At 38.1% G+C, this 20,354-nt stretch overlaps 1 protein-coding gene across 1 annotated transcript in view; it reads right to left on the bottom strand.

The window, feature by feature from the left end:
• Nucleotides 1-2,465: 2,465 nt before the first annotated feature.
• The window catches only part of b3glcta (beta 3-glucosyltransferase a), a 91,737-nt gene continuing 73,848 nt past the window's right edge, over nt 2,466-20,354 (bottom strand). Inside the window, exons 11-15 of the mRNA XM_042487441.1 lie at nt 19,021-19,134; nt 7,351-7,450; nt 6,761-6,880; nt 5,723-5,867; nt 2,466-3,041 (exon numbers count right to left, since the gene is read on the bottom strand). Of these exons, the coding sequence (XP_042343375.1) occupies nt 2,874-3,041; nt 5,723-5,867; nt 6,761-6,880; nt 7,351-7,450; nt 19,021-19,134 (647 nt within the window). The 3' untranslated portion in view covers nt 2,466-2,873. The remainder of the gene's footprint in view (nt 3,042-5,722; nt 5,868-6,760; nt 6,881-7,350; nt 7,451-19,020; nt 19,135-20,354) is intronic.

The following is a 20,354-nucleotide window of genomic DNA, read 5'->3' as shown; positions in this document are numbered from 1 at the left end:
GCCAGGGATTTTTGACCCCATGAAAAGTTGTCACATTGGACCCCACCAGTATCTGAAATTGGCTCCACATTGACAAATTACCAAATTAACATGCAAACAGAATCATATGACACCCTATCATAACCCAAGGAGTTCATGCTATAATCACAGAAATAATATTGGTGTGTTTATGATACTCTGAAAGTAGTGATGCTGTATAATGAGCACTTTTCACTTTTGATACTTTAACTACATTTTGCTGATAATATTTATGAACTTTTACTTGAGTAACATTTTGAATCCAGGACTTTTTCTTGTTAAGTATTTTTAGACTGTGGTATTCATAGGTTACTTTCACTTTAGTAAAAAATCTGAGTACTTCTTCCAACACCGGAAATAACATCATAACCAACGTTTCAGTTATTATCAGCTAACATGTCATTTGACAGGGTGCTACTTACCTCCTTCTTCAGTCTGAAGTTGGGCTGGGTCATTGGTGGGGGGGTGCTCAGGCTGCTGAGGATGAAGCTGCATCTGTACTTTGGCCTGATACCAGGGACAGGGATAAATGATTTAGTATAAATACCTTGCTTAAGAGTTTGGCTATATTGAATAAATGGCAGATAAAGGAGGGAAAAATGTAGACACTTAATTTTCTGTGAAGATATTAACTAACGTTAATGTTAGGGGAACACACGTAGCCTAGCTATTTTACTATGGACTAAACATTAATTTCTCAGAATCAGAATCAGAATCAGAATCAGAAAAAGATTTATTGCCAGGTATAGTTAACACAATACGAGAAATTTGTTCTGGTGGGTTGGTGCAACATAAATATAGAAAAAAACAGATAAAATAGAAGATGCAAATATAAAATATAAAATATAAACTCACAGTGACCCACCTTTCTTTGTGAAGAATTGCGTGACATACTAACACCTTTTCTTTTCTTTTCCCTTGACTCTCTTTCTTTTGGTTTTTGGTACGCAGAACTTTCCTTTTGGAGGCTGCCATGCTGAACTCCACCGACACTCACTCACGGATGTATTATGAGGAATTGCACTCACTCCTCTCTGTTAGCATGTTCCCTATGCGCCAGGTGCAGGGAAAGGACCAAACCATTTCACAGAAATACAGGGGGGACTAGGCAACACAGAGGCTCTCTGTTTGTTTACTTTTTTTTTTTTTGCCAGAAACAAGAAATTAAAAATACACTGGGAGTATTATTTACCACAATCTAAATAAAATCCACTGTTAGTGATGATAGCTTAATAATTAAAATAAAATCTTAATGTTCTTATATTTTTTAGGGCCCCTGTCAGCCATGGGCCCTTAGAATTGCCCCAACTTTTCATTCCCATGTGGTGTCCCTGCTGGCTTATATGTATACTTAAAAAGAATCTCAGTAATCAATCTTGACACAAACAAGGGTGGAAAGAAGAGAAGTAACAATCTTAAATAGCATCACACAATTGGGGTACACCACATGTGCAGTGGTCTGTAGTTGCCCAACCTTGATGATCTATTGCCTAGACACTGCAGACCAGATTTCACAGTGCATCCTCTCCACTTTCCACCCTCTTTTCCTAAAACCTGCGAATGACTTAGCATTTTAGCATATCCAGTTCCCTCGTCTCAAAGTTAATGGTTTTGAATGAGTTTTTTGTTAGAAGTCTGAAATACGGTCTGTGGTTAACAGAAGCTGTACAGACTTTAAATAAATAAAATATGTCAGTAAATACCCCACTTGCAAACTTTGAAGCTTTTTTCTGTCGGTTGCTTTCAAGTAGCTTAATGAGACTAAAGCGTCATCACATCAAACTGAGATGAACATGCGGTGGCAACATGACCCTGAAAGTAGTGTTTATTTGTGAGGATTATCTGGCAGAAGAAAACGTGTCAGTTATCATAAATACTTGTTTACCACAGAGCTGATTTTCATGATCCAGAATCCAATGGAAAAATCCCATAGACTTTTTGACAAGGGACACAAGGGCGATGTTAGCTTCTAGGTTGGCCTACAGATAAACATCATCCCTGGAGCACTCTTTGGCTTACATAGCCTGCTGCAAAATTTCATCAAATGAAGTAGAACATCCTGGTATTTTTGGCATACTACATTTGACAGTTCAGGCCTGGGACATACATAGTCTTTTTCCAGTATACTAGTATGGGTACTGGAATGCACTGGCCTTGAGCAAAAATGTAATAAATGAGGGTGTTTAGGTGAGTCTAAAGTTGAGGTAAGATGTTTATCTGCCTGAGCAGTGCCCAGACCCTTTTAGAGACCACATATTGTGAGTAATTACAAACCTTCAGCCTGCTTTAAAGAGCTTTAATGCCTTTTAGCTGCACCAAACAGTCTGTGTTTCACCATCTTAGTCTTAGCCTCAATTAACCTTTAACAACTTCATAATTTATACATAACGGCTTTAAACTAAATCCTATAATGGGCCTCCGATGAAACAGAAGAGCAAAACATCCTCAAATATTTATACTTTTATGTCAAAATAGAGCACATTGTACAGCATTAGTGATACTTTTTGAAAGGTACAGTATCTCCCAGAGGAGAAGAGCCTCCTTTGTAAGGTTCAGATTATTCATATGATATAAATATACACATTTTCCAAAATAACAGTAACCTCAACATGCAGCTCAGTCATGAAGACATTCACAGATAAAAGATAAAAGTCATGGACACACGCTCGCATGGTCCCTCTAAATAGTTCAACATCAACAATACAAAAACATTTACATCTGTGAAGGACAATATTTCAGTTCCATGACTTCATAAGACAAACACACACACACACACACACACACACACACACACACACACACACAATCGCTTCATACTTACATACTCATACAGGCAAGTGGTGTGCTTAAAATGATTATAACTCCGTCTTAGCACTCTTATTAAGTCCATCTGAAGTTTTTGCCCAAATGTCATCCTTAAGCCATTTGTTGAAAACAGCAATGGGGTCGATGTTCCAGTGTTTATGGAAAGAGATGGGCACCTGGTGAGCTAAGAAATCTCTGGCATAGTCCTCTGGGCGCGCCTGAAAGGTAAGATTAAGTACAGTAATTTATATTTGGAAGCAGCCACAGGAGACTGTGTGCAAGTGCTGCAGAGAGCAGGAGTGAAGGCGTTGAAAGTATATGTTGAAACAGATGCTGTAAACTAAAAAACTGAGACTGTTGTGTTTTAAGAAATTAGTGTCAACCAAAAATCAGTAACCAAAATTATTCTCTATCTCTAACTGTAACAATTTGTTGACTTTGTTGACTTTATTGGCTCATGTCAACAAATCAATGTATTGGTTTGTCACCTAATGAGAAAATTGGTGTCTTATTAAAGGTCCTTCACACTTACAATGCACTCACACAGGTGATTTCACTTATCTCTGCTAATGAGCGTTCCAATTAAGAAGTGTGCATCCATTCTGCTTGATTGACGCCTACTCTCTTGTTTTTTTTTTTGTGCAGGACAAATTACAGCTTTTTCACAGAGCTCATTTTGATATATCAGTGTCGGAAAGCACAGGTGTAAATAATAACATCAATAATGGCTGAATTGCGTTTAGCTGTTTTAGTTTCAGGGTCCCGCATTGTGCGTGCTATCTTACTGTCACACTATTGTGGCTCATGCTGCATTCACATGCTTCTTGGATGGTCCTGTTTTCCAAGTTGGGACTCCCTACTTTGGTGTGTTCATGAGCTTTAGGTCATAATGTAGAAACAAAATTGACTCTACAAAGAAGATGAGTTGTATTTTATGGCAACAAAAGTATTGATAAAACTTTGAAGCTTCATATTACAAAATGATTTTGTCTCAGACTTGTTGCTGTACCAGTACATTCCCTTAAGCTACTAAAACACCTGTGCTTTGCCTGCAGTGACAAGTCAAAATGTTTGCTGTGATTTTTCTGAAAGCTCAGATACATCAGATTTAACAACCTGACCCAAAAGGTTGAAAAATATGGATCTCCATTTAAATCCATCATTCAAGATAGATAAACTCATATTTAAAAGCTACAGTGCTATAATGAAAATGCACAATACATTTATGATTCACAAAACCAATGCTGCACCATCTTGAGTAGCCCAATAATAATGTGAATAGTAGCAAGTTATACCTGTGGGAATCTTTCCCATCTTTCCCATGTGGCATGAATGTAAAACGATGATGCATTCACATCATGTCAGCAGAATGGGAGGAACAGGAAAACCTCATATATCTGCCACTTTTGCAGTCATTTTTCTTCTGCTTGCAAAGTGGGACATTTCATGGCTGTCAGAAAACGAAGATATCCTTGACTCAGAGTTATGATTTCAGAGATTTAAGATATGACTTAAACACTATATAAGCAGGCGTTTAATCAGCTAGAAACGCTGCATCACATGTGGAGGTGTGCAGGGACTCTATTAGATATCGGCCAGTTGTATTGATGACTACCAATAAGATAGAGGACTTCATCTGTGTCTGGATGATTGGTGTGTAAAATCTGTGATCAAATCTGACTTTCTTTGCACATTCGTTTCAAGGCATTATGTATCGTAGTGCAAATTTCTCCTTTAACCTTTTCCAATCCAAACCAATCCAAATTTATTTATACATTTAAGCACATTTAAAAACATAAGAGTTGACCAAAGTACTGTACATCGATAAATAAATTAAAAAAACAATAGTGATAGAAATAATTACAAAAAAAGTATAAATAACATAAAAGAAGGCAAGAGAGGAATAAAAAAAAAAACAAGCTATTTAAAAAGGCAGTAAAAACACAAGGTAAAGACTACAGAAACTGTAAACTCTCATACATGGTCTGAGAAAGCCAAAGAGAATAAATGAGTTTTTAAATGAGATGTAAAAACATGCAAGAAGGACCGTAAACTGAATTCTAAGGTGAGTTTGGAGCCAGTGGAGAGATGCTAGTATGGGCGTAATGTACTTAACACTGGGATACTTCAGTTTTCTTGCGCTGTGGTGAGCATTTGGTTTAATTTCTCTCAAAACTTTGCGGAATAACAAGCAATGGGCAATTTAGCAAGAAATGCCCCGCAAACCACAAGAAATTATGAAAAGGTGAAAAGAAAACTACATAACTGATAATTAGGTTTTTTTTTTTTAAAGAGAGAGAGAAATCATTCGAATTTTTCCCCAACACTCTTTGTTAGTCTTTATAGGGAAATTAACAGCAGTAACAAACACAGTGAAGAAAACAGGGTCCTGTAATGCCTATAATAACCCCCAACCCACTCCTATTCATCCTCCTGGATCCCAGTCTCACTCACCTTCCAAGAGGGTTGGGTCCCCCCTCACCCACCCAACAGAAACAAATACACATACAGGCATACAAGGACAAAATGTAACAATGCAAAATGACAAAAAAGAGCAAAGAACTCAATATATAAATATAAACAACTAAAATATACAAATATATTTCTTGCTATATTGGCTAATTTTCTGTAACGTTGCTCATTGTTTTCTTCCCATCTTTTTGAAAGAAATCAATCCAATTTGCTCAGGTTTCAAAGGGTTAACTGAACAGGCACGAAGGAGATTTCAAATGAGATTTGTTTTTTTTTTTACTGAGCCAAAAAAACTTATTTTCAGTGTATTTTGGCAGAAAATATTTGGAATTGAAATTTTCCTTACAAAAAAGCCACATCTGACTCACCACGGGTACAAATACACAGAGAGACAACAAAGAATGTTTTGTGAGAGTGTGAATACAACCTGGTGGAAGAGAGGACTGTGTGTGACAGGAAGTCCAAGGGCATTGAGACACATTCCCAGCACCATGTCATCTGGTGCATCATTGCTGTAGCACTTACAGCCACTGTTGAGGAGCCGGACCACAGCCTCCCTGCTGAACACCATACTGCAGTGACACACAGGTGTCAGAAACGTGAAAATAGATACATAACATAGCTGCGCTATAAAATATCAGTGAAGAAGCAAATGTTGGAAATGACCGGAAAATAATAAGCATGCCTCTCAGCTGTCATCTTAAGGTTCAGCAAGCTTATTGTACTCAGTCAGTGAGAGGGTGACAGAGAAGTGAGTGAAACTGAAAATCAAGCTGAGAAGGAAATGTGTTTTTTCTGTGAATCGGCTTTGCACAACAATGATGTGACATCTCTTTGAAGAGAGACGCAATTACACATGAAACAACAAATCCTGGGCTGCCAAAAAAAATCGCTCATTGCCACTCAAAACAGTTATTAGAAGATATCACTGTTGAGAAAACTGGCAGTTGCAGTGCTGTAAAGTGTCACAGCGACTGAAGTGTCCCTAAATAGAGTTTCTCACACAGCTCACTCACAGCTCGAGATTTATCTGTTGTGCAGCTTTCCTCCAGCAATGACAGCTGACGTACAACTTGTGCTTATTGCCCACTTTTTCTTGCACGTAATAAGAAAATATGGATCTTTTTTGTTATTTTTGTGCTATATGTGTTCCTGCAGGAGCCATCAGCTTTTATGATGTAGTTGAAGTATTGAGCATTGACTCCCTGTCTTGTCTAATCAACTGATGACCGTCTGTTTACTGTATTTTGTGCTGATTTATTCCATATTTTTATTGAGTGTCTTAACTGTAATACAGCCTGTGAACTACAATTTCCCTTAAGGGAGGAACACACTTTTAAGCTGAAATGAAATGGTTTATCTGTAAATTACAGATTACAGGTTTTCCATTACATATTTTATAGTCCCTCTGCTGCATTTGTATCTTTCATCATTATTCCCCGAGCATCTGAGCTGCGAAACTCACCCTCCACCTCCTGTGATGTAGCTGTAGCCGCCTTGGCTCAGACCATATCCGTACCTCTCCCCTAGACATACTGGTTCAGAGGGGTTGTAACAGCTCAGCAAGACTTGCAGTCTGGAGAGGCTACAGGAAGCACAGATCAAACTCATCACTCTCATCATCATTGTACACACATGTCCCGCATGTACACACGCACACACACACATGAAACCGTCCATTTAGAAGCTGAAATAACTGCTCTCCCTCGGGCACTATTACACATCCAGGGGCTTCCACATGAAGGGGCAACCTGACAGATATAAAGTGAAGCCAGCTGGACTTGAATTTATGTACTGAGCTTTTTAGATGTTCGACAGGATGGTAATATCTCTGGAACTCATTTTCCCAAAATGACTCCATTCCAAGCGTTTCTCTCTCTCACCGTTCAGACCTTTTCATGGCTGTGAGACAGAATCTGTTACAAAATTTATGAATAAATGTCACTCAAACTTTGAGAGAAATTGAAAGCATGGCATTTAAAGAATGACACACTGCGCTGCAAAAAGAGTAAAAACACCATGTCGGAAACCCATTTTCACATCATGAATACATACCTGATAAGTGTGTCGTCGTCCACAACAAGGAGCCACTTGGTGTTTGGGACAGAGCTGCTCAGAAATCTCTGAAGGATTGCAAATGTTTTCCCACAGTGGCCTGCAAACAGAGACACCTATCAATACACTGGCCTGTACATCTTAATCACATATTGACCATGTGCTGTATTCTGGTTTACAAAGATAAATGTCCCTGTTATGGTAAGAAAAACATACTTGGCATATGCAGGTATTTACATGCACACACACACACACACACACACGTGCGCACAGACTTACACAAAGGACAACAGCTGCCACAAAAAGAAACAAGAATTCTTTTCAGTTGTATGCCTCCACAAACCAGTTAAGCTACAGTTACAGTTTAAATCCATGTCTGTCCAGAGTCATGCGTGGCCATGACAGTTGACAATGCTTCAAATATGGATTTTGCGGCAAAGAAGCTTCATTTCCTAAAATGTGGTTGCTTCACACACATGTTCTCCCCAGCATCACAGAGGATCTATACAATTAGCACAGTTTCAAGATTACCAATTCATTGTCTGACCAAATGTCTCCCCTTCCGTTCCTGAGTCATGGCATTGAATAATGGCAACAAAAAGGTTTTTGTAGAACATTATGATATTTTGGTGAAGCTGACCTTTGACCTTTTGTATATACAAGACCATCAATTCATAATTTTATTCTATTTGACATTTGTGCAAAATGTCTGTCATACTTAGCCCACACATTCTTGAGTTATGGCCAAAAAGTGTTTTGTGAGGTCACAGTGACCTTTGAACACCGAAATCTACTCAGTCCATCCCTGGGTGCAAGGGGATGTTTGTGCCAAATTTGAGTAAATTCTCTTGAGGTGTCCTTGAGATATTGTGCTCCTGAGAATAAGACTGATGCAATGTCAAAGTGACCTTTGAACTCCAAAATCTAATAAGTTTATCTTTTAGCGCAAGCAGACGTTTGTGCCAAGTTTAAAGAAATTCCCTCAAGGTGTTTTTGAGATATCATGTTCACAAGGATGGAATGGATGCAAGCTGACAGTGACTTTGACTTTTGACAGCCAAACTTAAATCAATTCATCGCTGAGTCCAAGTGGACATGTGTACCAAATTTGAAGAAATTCCCTCAAAGCCTTCTTGAGATATCATGTCTCCAGCCACAGCTGTCACCAGCAAAGAGGCATAAATGCTAAAATGCTAAAGGGTATCAACGGTGTCAGGTTAACCGACAGTCACAATTAGTAACTACAAAAACAGCAGCATTTCACTGAGGAGAAGAAAATCTTATCAGGCCTAATTTTTAAGGCAGTAACCACAACTCCATTGAGCACAACAAGGGAATTATTCTTTCAGCATGAATGCTTCCTGTGGGAATCTGGCTTGGGTAATGTTAATATCATTCTCTTACTGACAAAAAAAAAGAAACATTTAATATAGCAAATAGGATTTTCTTTAAACAATAAGGAAACTATCACAACAAACAACTTGTTAATTAAACTTTCATTCTCTTGATAGCAGCCTTTGAGGAGGCAATACAAATGAGAAGGACTACTGTGCACAAACCTAACAAGGGTGTAGCCTCACTCTCACATACATTTCAGCAGTTGTATGCATCATAAATTACAAAGGGTGAATAAGTAGCGATTCCGCATTCTGCTCAAGGACACCTTTGAAAGCAAACGTGGCTGTAGGCGGACACATCAGCCACTGCAGTGATCAAACAAGTGTCAACCATTCAAGGGGCAAAAATGACTTTGCCACCTTTTTAAGATTCATATTGTACAGCATTGAAGAAAATCTTTTCAAGGCGACGATGTGTCCTCTGGAGCTTCGAGAGAAGGGAGAGAGCTGTTGTCTACACTCTGGCATCTCAAAGAAATAATAAGGTATGTTTGGCATGATGGGCCAGGAAGATCAAACTTTTACCCTGGCATGTTTGACATGACTGCCAGATGGAACAAAATGTTCTGCCAACTCCCAAAAACAAGAAATGGTGATGTGGTAGTACATAACAAATACAAGGAACCCAAAGAAATGTACTCATCAGAATCCAAATATCTGCACACCATCAGGACTGAGAGCTGAGACATGGAAATCCCTGGTGGCAAGCATCACAAAGAATACTGAGGCCCTACTGTTTTATTTATAAGGCACCCAAGGTGTTTTTTCCCCTCATATCTGAATATAGAATAAGTAAGGACACCTTGAACTGCTGACAGGAATAAAATCCAAAAATGCACTTTTAGAAGCAGATCTCCAGACAAGCCTGGTAATCTTATTTCTAGTTGGAGGAGGTAAGTGAGTGGCGTTCAGGAGCCTGGAAAGATGCAGTAACTTTCATGTTCATGTCATATGCAGAATATAACATTAAAATGTCAGCACAAAAAAGGGACCTATCAATGTCACATTTACTTTTGTACATAATACTACACATACTACACTGAGGTGGGCACAATACACTTGATCCATGAATTGTTTGAGTACTTTGGCTACTTGATAAAGTTCTTATGCCATTTTCCAATTTCAAGGTCTTGCATCACCTCCCCCCTCACTTGCGCTATCTTCACAATAAAATTTCTTTAACCTCAGACTGCTGAGTTTATTGTTCCAACTTCAAAATACATCTACTGTAAGGCTTTTGCATTTTTACCAGTTTTGATATTTCTTTGTGACTACAGATGGCAGAATGATTACCCAGACAGGTTTAAATGGGGTCAAAGCTTGTTTATAGAGTCAACAGAGTACATGTGCTTTATGGTTTAAATAATGTTTGGGTCTGTTTTCTTTCATGTTTCACATTACAACAAAGTGAAGCATGAATTGATTAGTTAAAACAAAAATATGTAACGATAATCAATAACTCAAAATTATGCAATGTAAATACAATGTACACAAGGTGAAGAAGAGTGATTGTTTTTAGTTTCTGCTGTCAGAAACAATTACTGAACTAGGAGGGCTCTAGGCAAGTGCAGACCTCTGCCAAGGCCAAATGCCCTATCTCACAATGTTAACGAGTGTAAAATAATGATGTTTCTACCCCATGATTTGGATCTGCTCCCAAATTTAAGGGGTTCTTCCTCGGCCCATGCCACATCCTTCCAAGTTTCATGAAAATCATGCTAATAGTTCTTCCATGTCTCGTGCTAACAAAACAACTAACAAACCGCACAGAACATAGCCTCCTTGGTGGAGGTAGTAATACAATAATTTATTGAAGAGTTTGGTACTGTTCTTCAGGTGAAAACAAAACAAGACGATGCCCACAGATCACTCTTGCTCTTAATTTCTCCCGAATTCATTCTTGTTCTTGTTGCTGCTCTTCCAGGTTGCCAACTATGATGGCAGGTCCAACTGAACTATGGACTCGCTGCAAACTCTGCTAAAGGTCTGAGCAGTCTATAAAAATGCAAAGATCTCAAAAATCACACTCTTGTTCTCTGGCTCTTCTATTGTTCATGCTTCTTGCTCTTGAATCATTGAGGACAAAAACTTTGCCCGTAAATAGCTGTGTCCCCCTTAAACAAATGCGCAAAAGGTCTGATCCAACTAACCATGGAGAAAGACATTACAATACCAACTCAAGCTGAGTTTGACGTTTGGAAGTTGACCATGTCTGCCAGCGGATGGCCTGTTTATTGATGCAAGACTTTTTAAGAAATTATTTCCTCTCACACTCTTTCCTAGTGCTTCATAAACTCTAAACTGCTAATAGTACAATTATTGATTAAAATTCAAATTAATTGCTACAAATCAAGGATATCAGTTACACATTTTACCTGCTCTACACATTGGTCTGTCCTTCATTCATAAATTGTTCATCCTTGTATTCAGTGTACATTTATTCATCATTTATTTCTCATTTATTTATTTTCATTGGTCTGTTTAGTGGCTGTGTATTAGTAGTATTAGTATTAATAAACATTTAAATTATAAAGAACTGGATCAGGTGATTTGTGTATGAAATATAAAGGTCACTGTACACCTGAGCCAAGAACTCGTAGCAGCCTTCAGATTATGAAACTAAGTTCATTAATTGGCTATCAGCCCTCCCTTTTCAGAACCGGTGGTGCCCTGAGGTGAATTAATATCATCATTGAATGAAACCTGAATAAATAGATCACAATGATTTTAAAAAGAGCCTCTAGATGGCAATTAGTATATGTATTGTCATTGTGAGATGTAATGTTTTGCAAAAATTACAATAGTATATGTGTACCTCTATGCATGGTAAATGAATGGATAAAATGATCTAAATGTATGTGGTCTTCAAGAATGCAGAGGAGAAAAATTGTGTATGAGAATCACGAGGAGGAGCGAGACAGCTCCCCAGGCTTCAGTTTCATTACTGCTACAAAGTCAACATGTTAACGCAACGCTTTGTTAAAGTATATTAGCTCTGCATTAAATATCTATTAGGGTACATTTAATTTTGAAATGTTTGTTTTGTTTGCTCCTTTAATCACAGTTTCAGAGTGTTTGTCTTCCCCAAGGAATGCAGGGGATGAGGTAAAATGACCAGTTGGTACCACATTATATATTTTCAATATATTATATAGCGTATATAATATATTTTTTCTTTCTGTTTGTGGTTGATGGTGTTAATTCAAAGAATGTAATACTTGTAAAAGAGGCAGAATTCAAGTACATGTTCTCTACATTCCTATAATTGCTTATACACCTACATTCATGGCTGCTATAATGAAAATATAATGGTTTTCATCCCACGTTTTGTTAACAGTTTTTATTCTGCTCTAAATTTATTGGCTACCTTGAAACTCTAAACACTCTCTTCAAACAATACGAAAAATGCTGCAAATTACAAATATTAGTGACATAGTTTTAAGACTTGGCTCTCAAAATGCTGGCACATCAAGTAAATCAATGGAGTCAGTGGAAGGTGAAAAAATAAAGACCAATGGTGGTGACTACAGATTCCTGACATATTGATGCCTGTTGACTGTTGATGAACTCCATGGCTGCTCTCAGCAATCATTAGCATAAACCTTAAGGTCTTAGAAAAAGAGCAGAAAGAAGAAACCGAAAGAAAACAAATCTATGCATGTCCTGACTTTAACTCAATTTTAGTCCGATAAGTGATTCAGTATCATGCGGGTATTTGGTACAGAGGGATAGATAAACTGCTTTTTTCCATTTGACCTCAATGATATACACTTTCAATGTTTGCTTAATTTATTACCACAGTGGCCAGTGGTTTTATTTTGTATTCCTGACTGACTCCACTGCATATTTGTTTTTAATGATAGAGATAATACTATCATATTATGTATATTATCATATTTTTCTTCTCTGTTGTCATGGTGTTTTCTAATCAAGGGCCAGTCACCTTGACATGCACAGTATTACATTTCAGCAGCTCTCATTTAAAACAATGACACAAAGATGGACTTTGATGATGTATCGAGAGATCTATCACAGATGATAATCTCTGATGTAACAGTAGAAATCATGTTCATGAAAGAGTTGTTCTATTCTCAGTCTGTTAAGTAACGTTTATTCATTTTGTGTCATTTCATTCTAATAAAATAGCTTCAACTTATGCTGGCTAACTTATGGTTAACTTGCTAACCTACCATAACACTGTGTCCTAACTGGATATGACATGAGTGAGCAACAGTAACTAAATCAGTCTGACTGCATTGTTTTCTATTGCAATGTCTTAATGGGCCGTAAGAGGCACAGCACAAGGTGGCTTGCCATTTTGAGCTGGACTTTGGTCAGATACTTCTGTCACTCACATTGAAAGTGCCAACACTGATGAGGAACAACTGTGAGGTCAAAATGAAGAGTTATCTGCTCAGTACCTCCTCCTTACACTACAAAAACCTGAATAAGGTGGCAGCTGGCTGGAGGAGCACTGACAGGTAGCTCAATGTAGCTCAACATTATAAATAACTTCATGAACATGGTGATTGTATACTACGCGCATTAGCTTGGTGGCTTGCTGTCACTAGTTACAATAGCAAATCATAATTAGCTGGATCAATATTAAAATATCACATCAATAAATTAGGTCTCTACTGGATTACTGTTTTGCAAAATAGCATGCAATAAATGAAACCATATGTGTGTGTATTGCAAAAAAAAATGCTGTATTACTGCTTTTGACTATAATTCAGTGACACTGTTATGATTCATCTGGTGTTTATTCATCTGAGCAACTAGAGAGGGTAAAGTGGATTTGATGCCATTGACAGATGACCAAATGAAACATTGTGTTTTCTTGAATAAAATTACAATGGTATCTGTGTTTGAAATTGTTGGAAACATTTGGAATAATGTAGGTACACAGGCATTTTCAGGCACTTTAATGCACACATTTCACATACTATATGCTTAAAATCTACCTTTTTCTACATCAGACTCAAACCACTGTGATCCAATCTTGTGTATGTATTGCGGGATGTAAATACCATTATGGGTGGTCTGTTTGATTGACAGTATGCATAGTTACTAAACTGAGAGTAGCTTCAGTATCTGACTGCTTCCCAAACGAGAGAAAATCCTCCTGCCTTGATGATGGACGATGGACTGCTGCCAAACTTCCAACACTCAATTGATGTCTCCCAAATGTAAAAATACAGGCATGCAGTGATAGGTAAAATTCAAGAAAAATAAGATATTTTCTCCAAAATGATCTATGGGTAATACTTATCCAGCACTGGTTTCACAAAATTTTAACACAATTTATCTGAGGAGAAGAGCAGAGCCACGGCTTTGTCTGGAGTAAGACATCAAATTTACAGGCAAGTTACACCAACTGGGTTAGGTAACATGTCGAGTTATGCAAATGAGTACGTTTGAGAAGCCAGACAACTTCCACTTAATTTTTTTCTGTCATGGCATAACCAGCTGCCAGCCTGTCAGCTTGGCAGTGTGCAAACTGTGAATGGGAGCGCACATCATCTCTTACCCTGACCCCACTATCTGTCGCGTGGTGGGAGAATATCACAACAAACATCATGTAATAATGTAGAATATTAATGTTGCTCTGCTTAGTGAAATCAGAATCAGAATAAGATTTATTACCAAGCAGTTTTTCACCTACAGGTGCATGTGTTAAACACACAATAAATATATTAAGAGGAAATAGAAATAAAGGCAAATTAACAGTCAGGGGCATAAATATAAAATACGATACAATAAAACAATACAATAAAAATATGGGAGAAAAAACAACTTAAAAAAAACTAATATAACAAATATGAAAAATATGGCTGCTTAGAATAAGAAAGCTGTGCAGTTTTTGCAGGATGTAAAGAAATATTACTTGGGCGATGTGCAAAAATTCACCGGACAGCAAAGATGTGCAATGAACAGACAACAGTCTACTAAATCTTTAGGTCAGAATAAGTTACCAGCTTGTGTACTGACTAGAGCTGCAAGAAAAAGTCAGTCAATTAATATTTCAAACAAAAATGCCAAACATTTGTCAAATGTCAAGATATGACAAGTTAACTAGCTATATATCATATCATAGTAAACTTAATATCTTTAACTGTTAGTCCAGTAGGTCTAAAACACGCTATTTGCATAGATCTCCTTGTGCTGTGGGAAAATTAGAACAGATATTTTTACTGTTTTCTGACATCCCACAGACCACATGATTGATTAAATTGAGAAAATAGTCTGCAGAATCATCAAAATGATAGTTACTTGCAGCCATTTTATCTACTTTATTTAATGTTATCTACTATAGCAGCTCTGCAATACATCTTGTGAGGCTATAATGTTTTCTTTACTTCTGTCCAACATATCAAAGTGGACTCAACTATATTCAGTGTTGTTTTCTATATTGTTTTCCTGTCATGTGTGTAAATGCAGGCAGATGTGATATTAGAAGCACCTTTCTGTATAATGCAAACTAGTACCACACCATCAATGTGATGAAAAACATATAGTGTGTCTATATAGTACCCATCGTCTAGTGAGAGAATTAGAGTATGTAAACAAAAAAGCAGCCAGTTTAATTATGTGTTTAAACCATGGGGTATCATTAAAGTGAAAAATGTGCAACTATGTAGATGTCCAATCGGTAGTGATGGTGCAAGTAGTTGATTGAAAAAATAAATTCCTGTGTGTACTTTATTGATTGAGGAAGCTGAGTTTGCAGCTACAAAATCTGTTGTTCCTCTTGCATCCAGTGCCGTATTTGACATGACAGTGACGCATTCAGGGGAAGAAAATAACTACAGGCTATTTCAGCTCACCATTATGTGTTCTACATGCAGCTCAAACACAGAAACCTACTTGTTGTCTTCTCCTGTCTTACAAACTATGTTTCAAACAGCAAAAATGGCAGCGCAAAATATGAGTGCAGAGGGTATTATGGGTGAGGATACATTTTACAGCGTTTTGGCTGACTCAGATTTTCAACCAAGTTTATTCAAGCAAGAGTGAATGGCTAAAGAAATGTAGTGGAGAGAGGCCGAGGCTGTGGCTGCATAAGCTATGCATAAGGTTATGGCCGGCACTGACCCTCCAGAACCTGAGCAGCCGTAAGCAAACACCAACTGGTGGTGTCTTTGCTCATATTGCCCTCCGATGCCAACAGAAACGGAATCATTCTGCTTCAATGAATTCCATTATGGGCGTTTTTTGTTAGACACCGACCCCAACCCTGAGAGAGCACATGTGTGCAGTAATATGAAAGTTTTACTTCTCACATGCAGAGAGATGTGCTCGAGAGCTTTTTCAGGATCCCAAAGATAAACTGGTACAGACAACATTTTTGGGCAAAGAGTTCAGATGACCACTGAGTGAGTATTTTTGGAAGCTTGCATGCAATGTATTTTGGTACACATAGGCACTGCTGGCATGGCTCCGCAAGCAGAACTCAGCTTTCTCAGTCAATTTAGCACACACTGAGAATATTTATTGCTTTAATTGACAAGATTTACCATCAAAACTTATTGCTCATCCATATAAAGGTGGCAAAAAATTCCCTATAAATGTAAATTCAGCAAGTCTTTTAAAACTGAACATTTTTAACCTATACTAAACCTTAATCAGTTATTCCATGTATGATACAATTATTTCTTAGGGATTCCACTGTTCCTTTTCTTTTCTTTTCTTTTCTTTTTTTTTTTTTAAATCTAAAGCAGGCTGGTTTCAGTCAAATGTGGCCCGACTCCAAACAATTACACATTAGTGACGCCTCCTCAGCTGCAGAGTGGCACTGAGTGGCCCCGGGGATTGCACTGTCACCTTCCTTTTACTCTGCACATGTCACACTTCCAACTGCACACCAGGTAAGCCATCTCAAGACGTTCTGCAGTTATGAAACTACATCATCATAACAACCAGTATACTGTATCCTGGCCTCACTGAAATATCTAATAAAAGTGCTGCAGATTTCTGCTGCTGTCATGTGGTCTGCTGACGACGATAACATCATGCATGTGACATCAAGGTTTTTTCCCCATTGCGAGTGATGAAAAGGTTTGAAATCAGTTTGAAATCACATTTGAGCAGCTGGGGGGAGACACATCTTTTTAAATCTGATCAAACTTTCTTAAACCTGATCAAACTTTATTTAATTAAATTCATCAAAAAATCTACTCCTATGAAATTTTATAAATAAAGCAAAGATACAGTATTCCCAAAATCTGGGAGCATTGACAGCTGGTGCAAGAAGACTATCTGTAGTTCAGTGTCAGGAAGGCAAAGAGCTGGTAGTGGATTTGTAACAAAGCGAGAAGCCGCTGAGACCTGTCACTATCCACAGCGAGGAGGTGGAGATGAGGTGGCCCTCAAGGACAGAGGTTGCATATCAACAACAAACCAGACAGATAACAGAGTGACTTTACAAGAAAAGGTTGACTTTCATTCCTGACGAGGCTAAGCTCTGCAACAGACTCGTCCGCACGTTCCAGCAAGTAGCCGGTGGCAGTTTGCATCCTTCACTGCTTCAATGTAAAGAGGTCCCTGTTAAAGAACTGAGCTGCCTGGAGACAGTAACTGAAGGGGGGCTAGAGGCTAAAACCAGACTTGTTCCAACCAAAACCCTCACCCCACTGAAGAGTGGCTGCAGCCGATGCATCACCCCATTAAGGTGCTACACAAGAGTTTTTAGGTGCCGTTTTGTGCCATCAGACTGTGAAATAATTTGCACCCAAATGGCCGCTGGCTCAGACAACCAGGAGGGTGCTGAAGCAGAGAGCTGCCGCTGTCTTTACAAACTACCCCAGATCGCTTTGAGCGGTCTGATGCTCCATGTTCTCGTACTTGTTTCTGATCATCATGTATTATGCATTTCTAGCATCGAGCGTCTTCCTCGGGAGAAGCTGAAGGATGTTATTGTGGTAAAGCTCCTCCTGAGGGATCACCACACTCTTATACCAGCTTGGGGAAGTTTTTTTCTTTCCAGAGAAGCCTGGACTGTTCCAGGGTTTCCCACTCAGCCGTATCTGGTGCACCTATAGGGAGCCGCCTTTGGGCTTTGTTACCAGGTGCAGCCTCTGAATGCAGAGGAGCAGTGCTCATTAACTCTGTGCTCTTGATTTAATTCTTGATTTTTTTTTTGTCTGCATCATTTTATGAGGTAAAAATACTTAAGACGTCTTGTGTGTTGTTTTAAATGTAATTCCCAAATCTCTAATTCCAATATCTATGATAACACCTCAGTTCTTGTCTACAATTTAAAATCAGGCTCTCTGAATCTGTAGAACAGTTAGTCATTTTAGGAAATAAGCATATTGCCTTTCTTGCAAGAAGTCAAATGAGAAGATAAATACCACTCTCATATCAAAGCACTTATACACATGTTGTGTTTTTGCACCCTAAAATCCATTTTCAAGAGCAAAGCTGTTGTGGCATGCGATCGGAACAATCGATCACTGCTGGTATCAGTCCATAATAAATATGAAGAGAAAGTTATAGTTTTAGTGCAGAGCTATGCAGAGCCTCATATCTGCCGCAAGGACATATTTTAGGCCTAATACACAGTTTAAAAAAACAACTCTGGAGGAGGATCATCTCCAAACTTGGGATTTCTGGTGAGCACAGTGCTGATTATGGTCTTAGCAACTCAGAGGTTGGCACAGAGAAACACCCACTGCCTGTTTTCCAGACGGTTAAAGATGTGGCATGTGTCCTGGACCTAAAAGTGGGATCACTCATTTCATCCAACTCCAGCCAAGAAAGCATGAAACATGTTTTAAAAATGACTATTTATTTGAACAATACTTGTCCCTGGTATAATAGTTTGAAAAGACAGCAGCGACAGCGAGTCTGACAAAGTTCAACAGGTTCATGTGTGCCATGGTTAAAAATAAACTAATACAAGTGATGAAATGAACTAATGTCGGATTATCGGAGGCAAACATTTCATTAAATACTGACAGTCCCACAGTCTGTGGAAATCAGCAGGGGATGTTGGCCAAGATTGTGGTGAGTAAATGTGCAGTTTATAGCTCTCAGCCTGAGTGAAGCTCCTCAAATTCAAGAACAAACAGACAGCACAGACCCATTCATCACCTTATTCTGAGAAGCCATATAAACACAAAAGCACGCAAAAAAACAAAAAATGCCCATTTCATTTTTCATGTAGCTTTACATATGGAGCTGACCCTGCACATTTAGCCAAGGCCAGTAACTGTTTCTGTTGTTGCACCTGAGGCTGAAGGATTTAAGCCTTTAATAAAGGAGCACTTACCTCTTTCAGTGTTTGGAACTCCTAAATTAATGGTTGGTATTGAAGTATCAGCATAGTCACTGTAGTACTCTAAAAAGAAGGCATCCTTTTCCCACGTCTTCTTTATCACTGGAACTAGAGCAAAGGGGAGAAAAATCAATAGTGCTCACTAAGTTTCACAATAAGCAGCCCTCTGGTTCTCTGCATTGTAGGCTTCCCTGAGCCAATGACAATTTCATATTTATTAAAATACATGGTTTGTCTGATGCTTCTGGTAAAATATTCTATTTAGGACCACTGAGGCAGTTCCTAAAGAAATAAATCATCAATAGATACAAGAGTGGAAATAAAAGAGAAAACTAGGATAAAATGTTAATCTTCTTAAATCCTCTGACCCTGTTGAAGATAACTTGAAAATCAGAAGAAGAAAAAAATCAGGACTTATGTATAATACTGTGTATTACAGTTTGGAGTTCCATTAGTCTTATTTATGGTTATAAAAATCAACACTTTCTCATGCTGCCAAACAAAAAAACATCAGTTTCAGCATTTTTTTTATTTTTATTTTTAAGTTTTCTGGTAGATTTGATTTGGGAACTGACTGATGAGATCTGGAGGTTTTGTGATGAGTTTCTGCCTTTTGGAGTCCAGAGTGTATGTGGACTGAGAAACACAGAATACCCAGAGATCTGCAGCAGCAGCAGCAGCTCCAGGCTGTGTTCAACTCTCATAAATCAACAAAAGTGAATCAGAGTGGCATATCTAACACTGAAAGAATGAACCACAAAACGTTGAGTTGGCTGGCCTTCACTGCCTCTAAAGGCTCTTAGAATTGAACTCACCAAAACAGTAGGTACAATTAAGCACCAAATACTGTTAAAGTTAAAGTGCATCATGCAGGGCAAACGCTGATTGCCTGCTGTACTGTTGTAGCCAATCAATAGATGTTAAGGAGCAGTTTGAAAAAAGATAAGCAGCCTACACATCTTAAAAGAAAAAAACACAACCTACACATTAAACGTATAAAAAGGCATACAGAAAAGTAAAACTTTTTATGAGACTATTGGTGGAGTTATATACCAACATGAGATGTATTAACGTTTTTGCAAGAATGTCTTATTATAGAAAACAGAATGGGAAGAGAACGGTGAATGAACTTAGTATTTTAGCAAAAAATGTACCCTTTGTATGAGTAATACAAGTCACATAACTACTGTACACTGTACAGTGACATAATGTCACAACATTCACTTATATCTGGAATGTACACTGTATGACGTGAGACCTTGATCTTACTTGAAACTGAAATCTCTGAAACGGACTTGAGAAAGGTAAGAGAACATAATTATTAGTCT

The sequence above is a fragment of the Plectropomus leopardus genome, chromosome 5 (genome assembly GCF_008729295.1).
Source record: "Plectropomus leopardus isolate mb chromosome 5, YSFRI_Pleo_2.0, whole genome shotgun sequence".
Taxonomy (NCBI): Eukaryota; Metazoa; Chordata; class Actinopteri; order Perciformes; family Serranidae; genus Plectropomus; species Plectropomus leopardus.
Note: the sequence above shows the minus strand (reverse complement) of the source record. Positions and strands in the feature narration are given on the sequence as shown.